The 21,709-nt window shown below is 38.5% G+C and overlaps 1 protein-coding gene across 3 annotated transcripts in view; it reads right to left on the reverse strand.

Moving 5' to 3' along the window:
* The window catches only part of USP34 (ubiquitin specific peptidase 34), a 239,073-nt gene that overhangs the window by 166,524 nt on the left and 50,840 nt on the right, over positions 1–21,709 (reverse strand). For all 3 annotated transcript variants that reach the window (XM_014595059.3, XM_019500736.2, XM_006273750.4), the window contains exons 6-8: positions 18,210–18,277; positions 11,122–11,314; positions 2,142–2,203 (exon numbers count right to left, since the gene is read on the reverse strand). In XM_014595059.3, the coding sequence (XP_014450545.1) occupies positions 2,142–2,203; positions 11,122–11,314; positions 18,210–18,277 (323 nt within the window). The remainder of the gene's footprint in view (positions 1–2,141; positions 2,204–11,121; positions 11,315–18,209; positions 18,278–21,709) is intronic.

Raw genomic sequence — 21,709 nt, forward strand, 5'->3', positions numbered from 1 at the left:
GCGGGTCCAAGGACCGAGCCCTGGGGTACCCCCCTGCTCACATCTCACCAGGTTGAGTACAACCCATCCACCACTACTCTCTGGGTGCACCCCATCAGCCAATTTTTTGCCCATCCAACTTTTCCCCAGGCCACTTTTCTCCGGGTTCCTTCCCTGCCCGGGGTCCTCCCCTGCCCTTCTCCCCCGACCTTCCCCCTTACCTGTGGTTCCAGTGTGGGGCAGCCACGTGGTCCCAGGCCAGAAGCCCTGGCTGGGGCTTCTGGCTGGGAGGGTGGGGCTGGGCAGGCCCTGCTGTTGTGGGAGCCCACCGGGCTTCCCCTGGGTCTAACTGCCCTTGGTTCCTGTCATTTTTGACAGGAACCAAGGGCAGATAGATATTTATTTTTTAATTTTTTTAGGGGTGCTGTGGGCTGGATAGAATGGCCTCCCACCCCTGACCTATAGCATGCCTGGGGGTATTTCATAGGCACCAAAAAATCAGCTTAAAAAAGTACAAGTTCAAATCAAGCCTATGCTTTTAAATATAAAATTTGATTTTTTGCACAAAAGCAGGAAAAACTCAAGACAATTAAGTTTTATTCTTTAATAAGTAAAAAAACCAACAAAACAAAGGGAGTTTGTAGCAATATTTTCTTTCTGCCAGGAACAGAAAATAGTTATCTCCAACATCCAGCCTACTTTAGCAACATTTGAGTGGGGTAAAAAATATCCTCCAGACTTCTAGCTTTTATTTTTAATTAATAACCACTGCAAAAGATTGCATTGAAACTTGCTACTTACATGGGACCTACAATGCTGCTATACTGATAAGTTTATTGGTAACAGAGAAAAGATCCTGTACTTATGTCATTGTTAGAATATACATATATAAAAAGAAAGGATATGGAATTTTTAAAGCGCATATCAGTAAAATATAAAGGTTTATAGAATTTTATTGTAATATTCCCCGTTAGATACTAATTTATGTATTTCACATACCTATAAATAAGATCTTAAAACTGATGCTTCTTATTGCTAACATCTAGCAGCAGTGTCTTATACTTATACTTTTAAAATAAGTATAATAGCAACAGAAGTAAAAAGTTTCTAATTTCAACTGTATGTGTTCAAAGACATGATTTTATCCAAATAATCACACAGATCTTTGATATTTTAATAAGTCAGAAAATACAAAGAGATGCAGAGATCATATCAAGCTAATATTGCATCACTGTAGAGCGACACCACACAAGCATTGTGAACTTTACTTCTGTTCATAGGAGCTGATTTTAAAACATTGTAGATAGCTTTGTTTTTTAACATATGCCAAATATACAACCATGGACTTTCAAGAAAAATAAATAAGTGTGATTGTAGTCTAATGGACTATGTATAAGACTAGCAGTGAGAAAGTTTTAAATTCTAATCCTAATATAATTCTAGAAGATGCAACATTTCTAGATCTCACTTATCTTTGTATCACAGGAAGAAGAGGATGAGCTAGTAATACTCACCCATCTTATAAGGTTTGTGCAAAGTTTTATTAGTTTCCTTTGTACATTACACTGAAAGTATAAAAGCCTGCTATAAATGTTGATTATTTATTTTATTACTTCAGTATTTTTTCTGTGGAGTCTTGCAAATAACCTTGAATATATCATGCAGAAGAAAACACATGAAGAGTTCAAAAATATTCTTTTAATATTTTTATTTAATTCCTCCTTTGAATTAAAACTCTGATTGGAATATTTCGAGTGTCTTAGAAAATCCTTGCTCCCAACACTGAAATCTACAGCCAGTTTATAGAAAACTGAGATTTGTCTAGTGCAGCGTTTCTCAACCTGTGGGTTGCAACCCAAAAGTGGGTCACAAAAAATAAATGAACAAACTTTAAAAATGGATTCTCCTTTAAAAGGAGTACAACGTGGCAAAGTGTTGCTTTTCCCTTGCAGCCTGGCAGATTTCCAGCCTGCAAGGGGCTGGTTGGGGCCCCCCACGCCTGACACACTGGGGCTGGAGCAGCGAGCAGCAGGTCAGGAGTGAGGGGTGCTGGGTCGGGACTGGCCATTGATGTTTACAAATGGGTCCTGGTACAAAAAAGGTTGAGAACCACTGGTCTAGTGTGCTTAAACTTTAGTATGCAAAATAATGTTCCTACTTACGTTTCTGTGTCTGAAACTAACGATTCATTATTACACACATCATTGAAGGTATGAAGTTGATTCTATAGTTAGAAAAAAGGAAGAAAGTATAATTTAACTTTAATGTTATTTTGCATGGCAATGTGTCTACATAAAAAAATGTCAGCAATGAAAAGAAATACATAAGGAAGCAAACACTTTGGACAGATCATTTAGCTATGAAAAATTATACCAAACAGATGTGCTCAGAACATAATTTTCTTAAATAATAATTTTCATAATATAATCCAAAATCCTCTTTTTGAAAAATTTTATCTAAGAATTAAAAATATTTCTGATTAAAACAAATGCTAACTATTAAGTAACAGGTACAAATTAATGTACTTGTTTAACCAAAAAATCTCTTTTGAAACCTTACTTTCACTACACCAGTTTTATGTTGAATGTGCTCCACCCACTTCAAACTCAAGGCCAAGTATCTAACAAATATGTTTGTATTGGCAAGTAAATATTTATGGGCAATTAAATTAAAATCATGCAAATGGGCATCTTAGCACCAATCAACTCAATTATCACAGCTCTGATTTACCTAGTGACTTTATAGCAGTCATGAAGGAACTATTTTTTTCCCCCACTTACTACTTTTATAACCATTATAACGTCATGGGTATATATATTTTTCTGTGCAGCCTTCCAAATTATTCCAAATTACCTTGAATATATTATGCAGAGGATGACATATGAACAGTTCAAAAATATTATTTTAATATTTTGATTTGATTCCTCTATTGAATTAAAACTCTGATTGGAATAGTTCAATTATACATGCAAAGTGTTCATAAGAGGTCTCTGAATTTTTTAATATATAGCTTCACAGAAAAAAGTTAAGAAATATCCTATTATATCTATCAATCCAACTTTACAATAAGACATCTTCAATAGTAAAACAGAATTTCCACAGCAAAATGCTCAGTGATTATATAAAGCTGAAATCTCATTCAGCTTATCGAGGGCTTTGAACGCAGACTCCAAAATTAAAATGGGTGATTATTTTTTCAACGCTAACCATTCTTTTGCTATATAACAAAACAGAAATCCTACAGATGAGTTCGAATTCTTCTTCTCAAAACCACAAGTTACCCTCAAAAATATTGCCAGAAGAATCTCCTTATAACCTAAATGGTTCATCTTCTTGACAGAATTAACTAAAACTGATTCAATTAATATAGGCCAGAACACTGGCAGGGGGAGGGGGGAAGGAAGGGACTAATATTTATCCAAAAAGCAATACTCATGTGCAAGAGAACTAGAATGAAAGGCTATGATTTGTATCAGGATAGTGCGGGAGGGTTCAGGACACTGAGTTGAGAATGGAGAAGAGGATGGGGCTGAATTAAAGTTATAACTTAAAGCTTAGCTCACAGTTTCACAAATATACCCTACTGAAATTCAGAATTCTAGCACCCAGGTTTTGTAGCCAAAAATATGCTAACCTTAGTTGTGCATTCAAGATCCCAAGTATATAAATTGCCCTAATCTTTTAGAATAATTTACACAGGTCCATTCAGTAGAGGTACGGTACTTCAAAAGGACAAGGAATCTCATGCTTTCCCACTCAATCATTTGACAGAGATTCTGATCAATTTCTGTACTATAATGCTATTACTACTTCATGTATCTTTTTTAGTCGTTGGCCTCTGGCAGACATTACACTTAAGATGCGATCAGCCTGTTAATCACATTTTAAATAGCAACCCAGCCACACATTCAGACAATTAATGGCACGACAAAATGAGAAACAAGCCACAAAAAATATTCCAGAAAATGTGTGTAATATTTTTGTCCCTGGTTTCCATCATGCCTTAAATTGACCATGGAGCAGGGTTCCTAGCATGCAGTGGGGCTTGCTTGACAGATCCCCATGTTGGCAGGTGGACAGCCATGTCATCTAGCCCTGCATGGTGCTGGACCCGACTGATTTTACAGTGCTGAGTAGAGGCAAATCATCAGCTGGGCCAGGGGTGCCAGGTTGCAGGGATCCATAGGGCTCCCCAAGACCAAGCAGGTTGACTGTATTGCCGTGGGGAGCTGCATTTTGTCCTGCGGAGCTGCAGAGCAAGGCACTTGACACATTCTGGCTACGGGAACCCTGAGGAGAGGTTTGAGTACCCCAGGGTCCCTGTCCACTGGGACTTCTAAAAACCATGAGCACAACTGAGCTGCACACAAGGTTTTTTGACCTCCCAGGGCTGGGGGTTCTGGGACTACACAGATGCCTCAAACTGGCTCCAATATAGTCCTGGGGATGGGACTGACAATCAGCTGACTGCCAATCCTAGCCAGGAGGACTGCACTGGAGTCTCAAACCAGCTCGTGTGGTCCCAGGGTAATTAGCTGATTGTCAGCCCCAGCTCCAACTCTCTTGAATGTGTTCAAAACTAATTTAACGTAGTTTTCAAGAACAACAAAGGACAAGAATAATGAACTCCAAAAATTAGATATGATTTCCCCAACAAAACAGTTACATTTAAATATTAAAATGTCACTGTCTTGTAACTCAAGTGACAGAGCCAATCTCCGTCACTCTTTACAAAAGACTCATTTCTAGGCTGGATAATTTTCAGACAAAGTGTCTTCTTTAAGGACCTGAAATTCAAAGTGCAGCTTAAAATAACTGGTCCTTGTCATCCTAATTACCGAGTTATTAATAGTCATATTCATAATTAAGCAAGTTCAGGAATGATGCAAAAAAAAAAAAAAACAAACCAAAAAACCTAAAAAACTTAATGACAAAGATTTTGTTTCCATGATACACTGGATCTTGGTGTCTGAAAAACAAGAAATCAATAAAAAAATTAACTGAAACATTACTGATGTTTCTAAAATTTCAGATAGAAAAATCACCTCAAGGCATATTCTGAAGTAGAAAAAAATGAAATGGTATCAGGCTGGTTTTAATGTTATAAATGATAAATTTAGTTGCAGAAATCCAAATTTCCCCTAGAACTGATACAAAGAAACCATGACCAACATGTTTAAATATAAAAAAAGCCACAAATTCTTCTTCTTTTTACCATGATTACAATATAAAAACCTTATTAAAATTCCTGATCAAGGAAAAGGCAAAAAACTGGGAGAAAACTATTGGAAATTACAGACCAAAAGATTCTCCACTGGACTGATTTATAGCTATCTAAAACAATTATTTTTTCTTAATACAAAAGAAAAAAGTAATGTCAAAACCACAAAGAAACTTGGTAACCTTTAAACAGCACAAACTTCCAAACAATAATTTGAGGCTGCTGACTTATTCCTATATATTAGGGCAGTGATTCTTAAGAGTGTGCTGGGACACTGTGGGATGCTGCAAGATCTTTTGAAGGGTGCTAAAAGGTAACAGGAGATAAGTAGATGTGAAGAGATAAGTACAAGCTCAGATTCCTCCCTGCCTGGCCACTGCCCCTCCTCCCAGCAATGTAAGAAGGGAAGCACTGTAGAAGCACTGTAATAGAGAGATAAGTTTTTGAAACGGAGTGTTGCTTACTTCACAAAAGTTACAAAGGGATAATACCCTGAAGTCAAACGAGAGGTGCCTCAAGTCTAAAAAGGTTGAGAACCACTGCCTTAAGGAGCAGGCAAAAGCTTTGGATTCTTGATGGACATAAGCAAAGCATAGATTAGGTTGTAGAAAAAAAAAAAGACCTTAATGGCAAAAAAAATATGACTTTTTAAAATCAGCTAGTAATGTCTTGTTGAGACAGTAGAAATTTTGACCACAAGGGCCGTCCAGATCAGCACAACCATGCAGTATGTGGCACAGCAGACATGTCTGCGACACCACATACCGCACACATTCAGCTGTTCTCTACACCGCAAGGTAGCAGCACTGGGGTGGGGAGAGGATGGGGTGGGGCTGTTGACTCCTGGATATCCAGAGGTCAAAATATCTCACACAAAAAACCGCAAAGTGGCTCATATGGTGGCAGTGCACACCGTTCAAAACCGGAGCCTGGCCAGTTGGAGCCATGCTCTGGCTGTCGGCCAGGCTCCAAGCAGCAGGATCATCGCTGCTGCAGCCCCAGAAGGCCCCCAGGGCCCTAGGTACGTCTGCTGGAGCCAGCCCAGTGCTGGTCCCAGCCTCTTCTACCCCACACAGGGTAACCTGCCGTATGCCAGAAGGCACGTGGCACAGGCATTCCCTAGGGACAACTAGCAGCAGCACAAGGTGTCCCGCTGCTAGTTGTCTCCAAGGAACGAAATGTCCATGCTTGTGTGGATGGAACTAAGAAGGATAAGCAAAGATCCATCTTTCAAAGCCTCACACTCTTTAATGTTGAATATCTTGTAAAATAGCATTGACTTGTGATATTTCAAGGATGGAATTTCCATGTACTTTTTAATACCAATCTTTAAATGAAAAAGACTTTAGAAAATCTCAAACTGCATTAACTACTTAGTTTAAAGAGTAGACTTCCAAAAGAGTAGACTTTGGAGAGTGGACTAGGATATTATGGGCAAAGTAAAACACTCAGAAAAGGAAACGATTTTTCAGTCATATGCATCCTTTTCAAATGTTTAGGCAGAATACAGAAATGGAGCTGAATATGTACTGGATATGAAAGTAAAACTAAGAGTTTGAGAAACATGGGACTTCATAGGAATAGATTTTGATATCAAGCTGAATATGTCAAATTGAAAATATGAATGGAGAAAGAAAACTAGAAACTGGTCACCTGATTTTACCTGAAAAAAGACACAGGGTATGTGGAAACAAAAAACTGACAGACAAAGCTTCATTCCTCTCAATCTTGAGAGTCTTTTTTGCAAGGAAGCAGAAAGATTCTAAATACCAAGAACCAAGATTTCTGTAAATTTGCTGTTCAGATCTGTATCCCAGTGTATCTGCCAATAATCGAAGTAACTTTTGCTTGAACCTGACAATTAGTGAATACCCCAGCCAAGACATACAAATTAAATACAATAAATGTTACTGGAATATGAAAATGTATGGGTAAAAAAAAAAAAGGAGAGGGGTCTCTTTCAAAAGGAAGCACTATAAAATAAAAAACCAGCCAACCAAAAAAAGTAACAGGCGAACTTTCTGCAAATGAATTCCTATGCTTGCTCTGTCTAGAATTAAAAAAAAAAAAAAAGACTATTAAATAGATTGACAGTTTTGGAGCAGATAGAGCTTATTCACAAACGAAAACTACAGAAGTGGATACAAAGAGGTTTGACTCATTCTGAAGGATCAACTATTTACCTTAAACTATAAACTATATGATTTTGCTTTATATAATGCTTGTGTAATTTTATTAAAAATCTGCTTTTTCACTAAGTCACTAATTCAGCTATTATGCCACAACTGGACTAAGTTATGAATACTTTACACATACATTTTATACTGACTAAAATTTGCAAATACTAAACGCATAACCTGAGGCATTCTTATTTTGAGATGGCAATTTTTTTTTTTAATGTTAAAGCAAAGGAAAAAGATGACAGAATACACAAAATAAAGGAAGTACTTACAGACCATATCTTAAGCAACTATGAAACATTTCTTGCTGTAACTCATGACCTATCAAATTAATTTGGAGCTTGACCGTTTTAAGATCAAGTGACCTCTCTTCTCTATTTTTCCCCCACCATTTGAACAGTTAATTTATAAGGGAACCCAGTTTTTCCCCCTAACTAAATCATACCTAAAATAATACCTCAGATATTAAGAGATAAATATAACAGTATATATTTATGGATACATAACAGACTATATACCACTTAATTTAAACAAAAATCTGATTTATCCTATATGTGAAGATGTATTAAATCTTCTGAACATTGCTCAGTGAAATTTTCAGAGCCCTTCTCACCAAATGTTTATTAAATGCAACCAAATATTTAAAAAAACAAATATTAAATATATTAAAATGCTGTCAATTAATTTATTCCATAAGTTTAGTTTCTCCACAGTTTGTTTTTAAATTTCCAACTGGATAAATAAAATTATATTAAAAAGTAACCCTATGATCACATAAATGCAAAGCTGAATTGACAACATCCTAAGCCCTGCAGACTGTTATCATTAAAGCAACACTAACTGACTGTGGTTGTTTAACAGAGTTTGTACTTTATATAGTGCATAACCTCGACTATAAATTAACCACATTCCTTGCTTAAGGAAGGCTTTAATAATCCAATTTAAAATATGTGCTGTTTGGTTCAAAATCACCATTCTTACATTATTTTTCAAGTACCTCTAAATATTAATTATAATACTGAAAATGTGGATATATAAGAACTAAAATAAGATTTAAATGGTCTAGTATCAATAGCAAATGAAGCTCTAACGCTGTTTAACCAACGTGTGTGGGCAGCACTATATCATACCCAGAAAACACATTCACAAGTTTTAAGTGGAATATACTCATTTAACATGATTCTATAGCAGAGTTTGGCCCACCCATGTTAGCTGATGAAACTGTGCATAGTTAAATGCCAGGCTAAATGTGGCTGCAAGACCTACAGAGGTGGACCAGAGCTTCAAAGTAGCAATCAACTTGATTGAGCTTGCGTTATCCATTGTCTTTTCACTATACATGAATGTATAAATTACCACCAATTAAAAAATGATAAAGTCACCACTGACTTTTCTACAAGCACCACCACCCGAAAGTACTGGATGTGCAAGAAATATGAACAGAGGCAAGATATGGAAAGTACTCCCATTTGTGCAATATTCATAGAAACCTTCTGTCAAAAAACTAGGTTTATATTAGATTTTGTTTTGTTTTAAACTGTCTAAGGTGCAGGACACAGACTCTTGAAAATAACTACAGGTTTCCCTCGCTTTATGTGGGTTCTGTATGTGCAAATTTGCTCTTATGCGATGACCCTTTTTATACCAAAAATTTGTTATATGTGAGGTAAATTCACCCTTATGCGATTGGTGTGGTGGAAACCCGCAGTCAGCTGCTTTGTGTGGTGCATTGTGGGAGTGACACACACCGCAACATAGTTTCCTGTGTGGATCTGCACTCATTGTCTGCAACACGTGTTCTGTCGTTGCCATCCCCATTATGATTTACCACCGCCCTGTGCTTGTGTGTACTGTCTGCTGTTGCTGAGTACCAAAATTGTCTTGTAAAAGTGATAGAAATGAACCTGGGGATCAGTACAGTTGAGGTCTTGGAACATATCCCTATTTGTTACACTGTAAAGCAGGCTCCCTTTATGCAAATTCAAATTGTGCACCATTTTCCAGGAACACATGTACAGCATAAAGTGAGGGAAAGCTGTAATCCAAATAGTATGTACAGAAGTCTTTAAAGTTCAGTTAATCCAAAGAGTTAAAAATCAGGGTGGGGGGATTTGATATGTTATCAAGTGGACATGTTATTTAAACAACCTTATTCTGACCCCTCACAATATATATTATACTAGTGAATTGGCTGTCAAGAATGACTGGGGGAGGGGGGCAGGGGGGAAGGGAGGGAGCATGCTAACCCTAACCCCTCCCCCCCACCTCACCATCACCGCCTCCCAGGAGCGGGGAGGGGAAGGGGGCAGCTTGCTTCTCTGTTCCCCCTTGCCAGCACCCCACACTGCCGCCACTGCCTCCAAGGAGCAGGGCCCCCGCTCCATCCCCTCTGTCCCTGCTGCTATGGTGGCACTCCACCATGCTGCCACCGCCTCCTGTCTGTAAGGCTCTTGGTGTACTCTGATTGGTTGTTTCAGTAACCAATCAGAGTACTCCAAGAGCGTTATGGACAGACAGACAGACTAAGCCCTTTATTATATTAGAAAAAAAGGTCAGATGCACTGTAATTAAACTACCATCTCCCCCTCCCCTTATCACTATTTCCTAACTGAACCTTTATTGTAGCAGGAACTATATTCTTACCAAAACTGAGGATACATGGGAAATTAGTATGCAGAACAGAACTGATAAAGAACAAGAAAACAGTATAACAGCAAACTGGGTTTCCACTGCAGAAGACATTGTAGTAACATCTAGTAACATTTTCTTGCCAAGAGTTTGATTTTCTCCAAATAAGAGCATACTACAAACAACAGACATATCAGAACCATAAGAGGCAAGCAGATTATTAATATGCTGTGAAGAAGATACTATGCTTCAGATCGGTTTGAACAGCATTTTCCAAGAAAGTCTTTTTCAGATGAAAATGAATGTATTGACACCACATGCTCCAGTTGTTGGAATGACAGGTCTATGAAGTAGTTTATCAAACAAGGCTCTTTGTATGTGTGAGACCAGTTTCACAAGAATTAAATGAAATGTCTTACTTGCAAGTGGTAGTTTTTAATATTTTCTGGAAATACAGATTTAAAAGTGCTATCCAAAGTCATTAGCATTTACTATATGACATTTTTGGAGGCCATATATTATTACTTTAATTTCTACTTTTTTAGAATGCAAAACTTTTAACCTTTCTTCCAAGTACTGGTATTAAGCAATTTCATCTGTTTAACTCAGATACATATTGAATGCCATAAGAATGCTCTCTTTCTGAGCAAGTGGACCACTCTGTACAAGATGATTACAATAAAGAGGAATATATTTATAGTGAACTCAGATATTGGAAAACTTAAAAAAAATAGACCAATGGGCTTTATAAACTACAAATACAGCCATAGAGAAGGAGCTACAGGGAAGGACACAAATATGACTGTTACAGTTCCAGTTTGTAAAGTAAAAGGATCAATGAGAGTGTTAGGGTCAAATATATTGCAAAATAAAGCCATACCTTAATGATCTCTCTGAACACATTTTATTATAGTTTAGAGGAAACCTGATAAGCATACAACTAACAAATTACAATTAACATTTTAATCCATCTGTTTATTTCTCTCCTGCAACTGTTTGTAAGAAGGTTATCCTGTCTTTTTGTTACTATTTGAAGAAAAATAATAATGTGTAAATGAAAAGAGGGATTATTTTTTCCTAAAAAGAGAGTTTTAGATTTAAAAAAATTCTTACTGTTATTTGGCTCAGTCCAGCCAACCTCATTGTTAGAGTTGGAGACATAAAGTATTTAAATGCAAGATCAAGACTTTCTTTATCAAAACATAAGGCTGTATCCAACGGCTCTTTAACTGTGCTCCACATTAAATCTGCCATGTTCCGGGCTGCACTTTGCCGCAACTCCTGGTCTGACAGTTTACATAAATACCTAAAATAAAAAAGTGACAAAATTTAAATAGAATATGGTCAAATATTCTTTCAGCTAGACCACCAACTTTATTAATTCAAATATATATTTCTCTATTGTAACAATATGAAGCCTAAAAATGCTTTATAATTAATATAACATAGTGATTATAGGCAATCTATAACTTAGTATAAATACATAAAAATAAGAGAAAAAAAGAGAACTGTAATTTTGATTACATTAATAAAGTATTATTATGAATGTAAATCTCTAACTTTCTTTGAATATCTCCACAAGAACTTGTCCCAAAAGCAATGTAGGACTCTTAAGTAATACACCTGGAAAGCCCAAGCTTGACCTGGGGTTTGTAGAAGCTCTTTCTCTCTCCCCCCAATAACTGCATCATGCCAGTTTGCTCATTCCATACAAGCCTGGAGGTATCTGGTTGTACTCAGCAATTAAAATATATGATAAATAGCCTCCTGGGGTATCCAGGAGTCCTACAGGCTCGATGATGCAACTCTATAACAGTGACATCCACGTTCTAATCTCAACCTGGTCTTCTCCAAGGGCACTTTTACACGTGCTCCAAAAAGGGGGGGGGGGAGGAGGGAGGGGAGAAAGGGAGGTACTTTAATCAGAGCAGCTCCATGTTGATACACAAGACACAGGAGGCTGCTGGAGCACAGCAATTGTCACACTCCAGCAGATTCAATTGAGTCTGTTCTGACACGCTGGAATTCCAGCGCGTCAGAGCAGCCTTGGTGCTTATGTATAAGCATCCCATGTAACTATGTCTCCATCTGTAGTCTCAACTATACCAGATAAAACCATGTTTATGTAATTAAGTTTTGACCTAGTTACAGCAAATGAACCACATCCACATGGAAGCATTTTTCCCAGCACAGCTGTACATCAACTGCGTTTCCTCAGTCACACCTTCCATGTTATATCAGTGTGAATTCAGTTCAGTTTAGAATGTATCTGTTCAGTAATCTTCTGCAGCAGCAAAGGAAATCTGGATTTTTTTCCAAGATGAACCACTATTACCAAGGATTATTGGAAATCTTACATGGAAACCAAAATTTATTAAGAATTTAAAACTAGCTTACTATTTCCTGATAATTTAGGTAAAAACACCAAGGTATACCTAGTGCAGAAGTCAGAAAAATGTAAAAAAACCATGTTGTGCACTGAGATGTTCAACAGAGAACTTAGTCCTGCTTTCTTACAGCAAGAAACTGCTAGATCTAGTCAAAGCAAGGTTATGAACAGATGTCTAATTTGACCTGGGACTGACTGTGCCAGGACTTAACCCAGTTCAAAACAGGAGCAGCACAATTATTTACACATTGCCCTTCTAAACTGCATTGCTGTTCCAACACCAGAAGGTGTTCAGTGAGAGTTTACAGCCTGACCAGCTTGTCCCTGAAAGGAACTGCAATAACTGTACAGATGTACAACAGGATGCTCTAGGAAAAAGTGTTACTACATATTATCAGCCATACAGAGGACTTGAAGTAGGACAGTAGGTGTGTATATCTTAGATGTCATATACATTATGGCTTAAAGGGACATCAGAAGATCAAGTTCCAGCCCCCTGCTCCAGGGGCAGGAAGTCAGCTAGGGTCAAAGGATCCCAGCAAGATAAGCATCCAAACATATCTTAAAAGAGTCCAGAGCAGGTGCTTGCACCACCTCTAGGGGTATCTACTCCAGGCCTTGAGGTCTCAGACAGTAAAGTTTTTCCTTATGTCCAGCCTAAAACGGTCTTGGAAGAGTTTGTGACCATTGGGACCTTGTCATCCCCTGGGGCGCTCTGGTGAACAGATGTTCCCCCAGATCCTGATGCACACCCCTGATATACTTATAGGCTACCACCAGGTCACCCCCGAGCCTGCGCTCTTCCAGGCTGAAAAGTCCCATGGCTCTCAGGGTCTCTTCATAAGGCCTATTCTCCTGTCCTCTGATCATGTGTGTGGCTCTCCTCTGGACTCTCTCAAGCTTCTCCACATCCTTCTTGAATTCTGGAGCCCAGAATTGGATGCAGTACTCCAGCTACAGCCTCACCAAGGCCAAGTACAGCAGGAGCATGACATCCTGAGATTTACTTGAGAAGCATCTATGGATGTAAGCCAGAATTTTGTTTGCTTTATCAGTTGCAACATCACATTGGTGGCTCATGTTCATCTTGTGATCAATCATGACCCCCAAGTCTTTTTCGGCCGTGGTGCTAGCAAGCGTAGCACTGCTGAGCCTATAAGCATGCTGCAGGTTCCCTCCCCCCCACCATGTGGAGCACCTTGCATTTATCTGTATTGAATGTCATCAGGTTTATATCCGCCCACTTTCTAAGCCCATCCAGGTCAGCCTGGATCACCAGCCTATCCTCTGGTGTGAACACTCTACCCCAAAGTTTAGTGTCATTGGTGAACTTGGTCAGTCCACTTCTGATACCAGAAGATCTGTCTGATCCTGGGACAAAAGGCTTTCTTCCAGGACAAATGCAACATCTATTTACAGCCCAAAACAATCATGGCTAGTACTGGTCAGACTCATGCGGAGTATACTGATATAGTTACGAACTACATCTTGATCACCTGCCATCATGGTTCAGTGGCAGAATCCTTATCTGCCATGTGGAAGATCTGGGTTCAATTCTTGTATGTGCACAAACCTACAGCCATTGAGGCACCAAATATCCAGACCTGGTCTGGCTTTTGGATTCTGCCTAAACAAGAGGGATGCAAGGTTTGGGCAGCCTCCACTCCATACTCTTGGCTAGGCATGTATCAAAGGTCCTGGTGACCTCTCATGCCTACATCATGATCAGAAGGATTGATGGTTACCTACTACTACATCTTAATCGTATGGTACATGGACAAGATCAATGTTTGGAGGCAACCAAACTTGCCCCTAAACCAGAGGTACTCAACCTCTGGCCCATGGCACCATGTCATCCAACCCAAAAATTTGGCAACTGGGAGGTAATGCTACGGCTGCCCTGCTGCCAAATCTCTGGACCCACAGGGATCCCCAGGTCCTGCGTGCTGAATTCAGTGCCTGAACCCAGCAGGAGAGGGCAAAGCTGGTCCCCAGGGGCCAGAACGGGTACTGGACCCCCAGAACCCAAACCTGACATATGGGAGAGGGATGGGGTAGTGCCAAGTCCCTGGGATCCAGGCCTGGAGCAGAAGGGTGCGGGAGGAAGTGGTGCCAAGCACATTGCATGGGACAGGGAGGGGGCACTGCCAAGGCCTCAGGACCCAATCTGGCCTGCAGGTGGCCCCTGTGTCACTCACCTGGCCCACAGGGTCAAAAGCTTGAGCACCATTGCTCCAAGCAGTTCGAAAGTTGTAATGTTAATGGTATCCGCAACGTTATCAACATTAGTATTTAACTATTAGGCTCCAACATTACATTTTAAAATTTAAATCCATCTCTGGCTAAACTATATTCTAACTAGGCTTAGTCAGCCCATGCAAAAAAGTTAAATATCCATTCATTTGCCAATTAAGATTGGACCTCACATGAAAACTGGACAGAAGCTGTAAATGGCCACAAGAGCAGCTACACCATGGTTAACTACATTTGTGCTCCAATCTTTTGCCTTCAGATAATGACTCTCAACATCAGCCAGACAAGAATGCAAAAATACTGGCATGATTCACATTTGCTTTTACTTGGCCCTTGTTGTGTGAAAATGCCTGAAAGTAAACCTATTTTACTGCTTTACTGCACTGCCAAATCAGCACAAAGACTGGTGCAAATTGTAAGAAGGATCAGAAACATTTTTCTTTGATGTGACAAAGATAAAAACTTTGGTTAGGCAAGAGAAGAGCTCATATATGGTCCAAAGAACCAACTGTGTAATGCTGGAAACAGAAGGCCTCCATGTACACAAGTCTGGAAAACAGACAAGGATCAGGAAACTGAAGCTCCTCTGTTACCATTTACTAACAAAAGAAAAAATGAAAGGACTTATTTTTTGTGCTTTTTTCTAGTGTAAGTTCAGCAGCAAACAGGCTCTTTAGATACTTGCCTCTTTCATCCTGAGACATGAGATAAGTTGCCCGTGCTACAAAATGCAACTATTGGAATACAATTATCAGCAATGGAAGATGACCACAATTTGTTCCTAACTATTCTTACAGCTAAACTGTGTCTGACTCTGGACCCATTAACAAGCCTGCTGTCACTCAGTCAAACTTCACAATGAAGGTCAGGTTTTATTTGTTTTGTGGGGAATTAAAAACATTCAGAAACATTAAAATTATTTGCATGAAGGTTTAGTGTGCTTGTTTATGTATGACAACAGATAGCAATAGACGCACCTATATAGAAGCACAGAGAGAAGGCCAGTACTGTGATTCTTCTGGATATCAGGCCCTTCTTTAAGATCTTGTACACACTAGAAAGATTTGCCATTTTAACCATGCTGGTTTGTTAGAGGTGACAAAACTGTCTAGCTTGGTTGCAGTGGTTCCAGCATAAAACATTTTACCTCTAAAATGTGCAGGTAAAGGCACAATGGGATGTAATGTACAATCACCACAATCGCACCTCCTGCCATGCCATACATGCGTGGCAGGAGACAATTGGGAGATCACACATCAGATCTCATCACGTCTTATTGCTGGTGCAATGGGAACCCAATCCCAGGCTCCCCTGTACCAGCAAAAAGCAAGCTCCTGCAGCTGGGAGCCCCCTCAGCTGATGGGTTCCCAGCCATGGGGACACCCCACACAGCCCTGCAGCTGCAAGACAGACTATCGCAATTTCCCAAGACCAGGTGTGTGAAACCCCCGGGGCTGTGAGATCACTTCTGTTGCCATGTCCCAGCACCAGGGGTATGTGAAGTCCCCTGGGCTGGGAGATGCAGCTGCCGCAATCTCCCAGCCTTAAGGGTATGTGAAACCTTCAGGAATGGGAGATTGCAACAGCTGTGATCTCCTAGCTTCAGGAGACTCATGCACCCCTGAGGCTGAGAGATTGCAGCCACAGCCAGTGGTTCCCGGGACCCAGCACCAGGATGCACACTGAGGAAACCCAACTGAGAGACTCCCAGCCCCAGCTCAGCATAGTGCACCCCTGGCTGGGAGCCCCTTCAGCTGATGGGGTTCCCACCTGCAAGGGAGTTCCTGGTACAAGTGTAAATTAAAGCTCAATAGCAACTAGCTATAAAGTTAGTACACATATTCAAGGTCTAACTTCATAGCTGCTTGGGGCTTTTTATGCAGTGACAGATATTTTGCACATGTAGCTGGTCAAGGTAACTGTGCAATTAACCAGTTAATTGTGCAATACCTGTAATCTGTAAAGGGGGCCTTGCTGATACAACTTAGACAAGGTCTGTCCTTGGAAGATTTTGCTCATATAGTTAACATCAATATACTAGACCATGTCTACAAAATTATATTGGAAAGACTTATTTCAGCAAGAGCACATTTATGGTGCCTAAGGAATAAAAGCTATACAGGAAAATGGAGTTTTTTGCAGTTATGGCAACAAACCTTTTCTAGTTTTGACCTGGCCCCAGTGACGATGCAGCAACTATCACACAAAAATCAAAGCTTACTGCATAGCAAACCAACAAAGCTTTGCCAGGAGATGTTTAGAATACAGACCTGCCCTGGCCTTATTTCAGTTGGGGAAGAGAAAGAAGTCACCTTTATACCAGTGCACTGGATTCACATTTATGGCTTATACATGTCAGGGCTTATAACTACATTGATAAAAAATACTAACATGTCATAACCAAAAGAGTTATAATATGTATAACCCTCTTACAGTAGAGCAGCCCTGAACTTGCTGCTTGCCTTGAAGCTGTGAAATGACATTTCTGGGATTTTATGGCTTGCAAGTGCAAGAAGGCTCCTGTCTAGATCAGAGGGCTGGACAAAATACATGAAAATGCAGTTAACAGTTCCTGTTTATACCAACTCCTACCCACATATATATGTGAAGGACTCAATTTATTTGGCTAATTAGCTTTACAGTGATGGCCAAGTATAGGAAGTGCTTGTTACACAATTACAAATATACAGTAAAAGTTCGGTTCTTTATTTCCCTGAAGAGATGAGGGTTTAGAAACTAGCTGGTGGATACACAGGCACAGCAAACAGCTGCACAGGACTGCTGGGCTGTTCCAGCTGTTTGTTAGAGCTTTTATTTCAAAGGGCACCTCTTCTCCAATCAGCTGCTTAGGACCCCGAATGAGCTCCAGCTGAGTAGAGAAGCAATATCGTATCAAATAAAAGCCATAGCCATCAACTGAGCAGCACACCCTTAATTTGGCAACCAGCTGCAAATTAAATGGATAACAAACCATTTGGATATTAAAAAAATCCAAGTTCTACTGTATTGCCCAGGTCTTAAATCACTGAATATAGTTCTCAGCAGTCACTGCCAAAAGTATGACTGCAGTCTGGATAATATTTGATCTCCTGCAAACTAGAAATACGGAAAGCCAGAAGTTAGAGTTGCTTTAGCAGCTCTAGATTCAGAACTTGAGATCACTGTGCATTCACCCTTTTGCCTTAAGCTTATATTAAATGCTGCATTAGAATTCAGATAAATAAAATCACCTTCAAACTGTTTTTGTAACCTTGTTGCAAATCTTTTGTAATCTTTGTATTAAGGATACCAAAATAAATAAAACTGTATTACAAATTGACTCTAAAATTAAACTATGCAATAATACTGGATACAAGATTAAAAAATGCTCTTCCTAGACTTGATCCTGCTACTACTGTAATCAAAGGGAGGTGGGAATTTGACCATAATTAATCAGACAGGTCTTCAACTCTGAATGCTGAAATGTTAAGAGATGGAGAAAAAGGTCCAGCTTTCAGAAATTTATAACAACATTTTAAAACTGTTTTGTCAAAAACAAAACATTAAATTTAAAACGTACCTGATAACATAGGTCCTAAAGGGTATAATGTGCTGCATGACAGCAGGGATGTGTAGCCATATTCTGATCTATAAAACACATTAAAAACATACACAATTTTACTTCTATGCATTCACTGAGAATAATTACAATAAAAAAATTAGTTAAGTTTCATTATGCAAATATTTGCCTTAAAAACAAAAGAGATTTTTGCAGCTGGGTTTTGAATTTCATAATTCCAATCAGTTTTTAAAATTTTCAAAGCTCTAAGTGGAAACAAGTTTCTATGGCTAATAAAATTAACTAGGCCTAGAGCAGTATCGTTTTTCTCCCAATTAACAAGAAAAAAATTAAGTAAAGATTTATGTAAATGAATAACATGTCATTCTCAGTGCCTTTAAGGTCTGAATTGTCCCTCTTCTCTCGGTTCTTCAGATAAATGCCTTTTATAACCCATACTTTTCCTTCCATTTGCAATATATATTTTTATTTTCTAAACAGTGTGTGAGAGAAGGGTCTCATCCTTTTTGTTCCCAGTGAACCTCCATGACCATCAAAGCATATTTATACAAACTTTAGTGGAAGTTTTGCTCCCAATGGCTCATCCACAACAATAATTGTGATTTCATAATCAGTGAAATCACTATTTTTGCCAGTTAATTTCAGCTGTAAATTAAATGTAAAACCATCATGCCTGCACATAAACATCTACCATGCTACCTAATCATGACTGAATGAGCACATCCTGATCAAGTTATTTAATACTGCCTCTACAGAGAGGGCTGCCCAGAAGATACACACAAGAAGAATACAGGGCAATGCTTTCTAGATGTTTTATTGCAAAAAGATCTGTAAGGAAAGAGGACTTCCCCTAGTCATACAAGAAGTTACGGGTCCCATCCAGACTGCAAAAAACAGCATGCAAACCCTATTACAGGAAGACAATTTGCCAAACTGAGATTTCCAGCAGGGATGAAACATTATTAGCTGTCACTAGTCCTAACACCTTTAACTGTGTGCAGACACAAACCCTGCCAGAGACGCAGCTAAAAGCTCCTATATGGATCTGGCCTCCATGCTTGTTTTTTTATAGAAAAGTTTCATTTATGTAACTGCCACACAAATCATAATTTTAAAGTAAATATTTCTTAGAGGTCTGAGAAATCCTAAAGAATAGAATATGCCAAGTTAGTATTCTTGCTGGAAAAGACCACTGCTGGTTGTTTTGATGCAGATTAGTACTACCTAGTTTGGAGTGATGATATTTAATGAATTTAGTAAAATTAAGGAGGAATTCAGTTACTTATGTCAATTTTGGACAAACATTTTTGGCTTCAGTTTTCCAATTAAACTATCACTAGTCAGTAACAGTACTAGCCTATCCTGGAAAAGAAACCTGACAAATTTTCCCATGGCCAAAAAAGGACTCATTTCTTCCTGAGTCTAGTGGTAGTTTCAAAAGAAACAGTGTGCCAAATATAAAAAGCATAACTAAAAGGAATGTCTTGGAAGCAAGAATTAAGTAACATTTGGAAAAGCAATGACAAGGATGATATAAAAATTATATGGCCTGAATACAATGTTATTTTTATCCGTGATCTTTTTTTTCATGTCTAAGCATGAAACATGAAAAGCAAATAAAGATCTTCACAGGTTAATCGGTGTTCTTATAGTATCAACCTAGCAATATTTTAATGTTCTGTTGTTCAAACAAGGATTTGTTTTTAATTTTACCTTTTGACTGCATGCATTTTATGAGTATATCCATATACAATAAATAACAATTTTTAACTATTTCTCACCATTTTTTACCTTTACTGTAAAACTGAAGACTGAAAAAGATAATTATTTAAATTAAATCCTTGCTTGAACAGAGATGTACACATTATCAGACTAAGGCAGCTACACTGTCCCATTTGAAGGACCTGGCGCACAAAGCAGCAGTAACTGAGCAGATGTGCTTTATAGGGGTAATTTTGAGTGCACCTTGGAGGAAGTGTCGACATGTGCTATGACCTTAGATACTTGTCTCCAACTGCCTTCATTTATTCTATTCAATGTAGCCTACTGTTGAAAACCTTTGCTGCCGGAGCCTCATATTGTTAGTTTTTTAATGAACGTCAGTTATGAGTACATTTACTTTTTAGAAAAACTCCCCTGTTCACATGGCAATGATAGAGCTTATGTACCTTATGAAGTCTGTGTTATAATTCTTTGTGTTTTCCATACAAAGGGGCAAACAGAAACACTTCTTAAGAATTCAAGAAGAGGTATATTTTAATTGCTTCAGTATGGGGGAAGGGTACAGAAGGATAAACACAAGACTATATGTGCACAATTACCTTGACATTTTCACAAAAAATAAGGTCATAATTCTGAAGTAACTCTAAAATTTGGAAGCATCATATTTTGTTACATATTAAAGAGTAGCACTGACCAAAATCTTTATTATAATGGGAAGCTTAGGCCAAAATTGATTGAGTACACTTCTGGTCTCTCCATATGCTGATCTTTTTTTTTTTTAGAAAAGCATTATTGAAACCACGGATAATACAACAGCTAAACAGGCCACAAAGTCTGAGCAACCTACCCTCCTCAAGGACTCTAAATTAAATCCACAAATCAGTGTTTACAAATCTTTACAATTATAGCTAGGCGACTGCCCTTCATAAGAGCTCCTGCTACTGTGAAAATAGATTGAACTGACAGATTAGTTCTTAGTTTACACACAAAGTACTTGATAATAGCTGATATTGCCGAGTTGCTCAGTAAGTTCTCATTAACATGGTCACTCATAAATCTTCCATTAATCTCTATGAAGCCCTTAAACCAGGGTGAAGGGGAGAAAGAGTCATGCAGTTCTTATGTTAGTTGAGTAGCATTTTCTCCACAAGAATTAAGACAAAATTAAGAAAAATGACAGCTCCAGTGGTAAATACATATTTTTGTTTTTAGCAGAAGTCAAGTTCCATTTAACGAACAATTAAAATATGCATTTTGTACCAAAAGAGAAACTGGGAAAAATGAATCAGACATTTTAAACTTGTGTTGTAGTTAGTGAAAAAATGCATTTCAGGAAATTTATGTCAACAAGACAATTATCTATCCCATTAGATTTAAGAAAAGCTGTTATATTTTAAGGGGTAGCAGCATTACTGTCCATAGGAAATAGAGACACACCAAATGTTTTGTTATAATTGGCTGCTTAGTTCTATATATAGAAACACAATTCCACTTACTGTAGTGAACCAATGTATTTTTATACTATATATATATATAATACCGCATATCAAAATATACATGCATTCATCTGCAGCCACGCAAAACCTACAGATATCTATCTGATTGCAATGCCTGTGTAACAAACAAATTAAAATGTACAGATGAGCTGCAATTGGTGCTATACTGGTAAAAGTAGAAGAAAGATGTTCTAAGATCACCACCGTATTGTTAGATATGGGGTTAAATCTCAAACAGTATTTTCAGCTATCACCTAGCATACATCCCAATCCTGATGGTAA

The sequence above is a fragment of the Alligator mississippiensis genome, chromosome 1 (genome assembly GCF_030867095.1).
Source record: "Alligator mississippiensis isolate rAllMis1 chromosome 1, rAllMis1, whole genome shotgun sequence".
Classification (NCBI taxonomy): domain Eukaryota; kingdom Metazoa; phylum Chordata; order Crocodylia; family Alligatoridae; genus Alligator; species Alligator mississippiensis.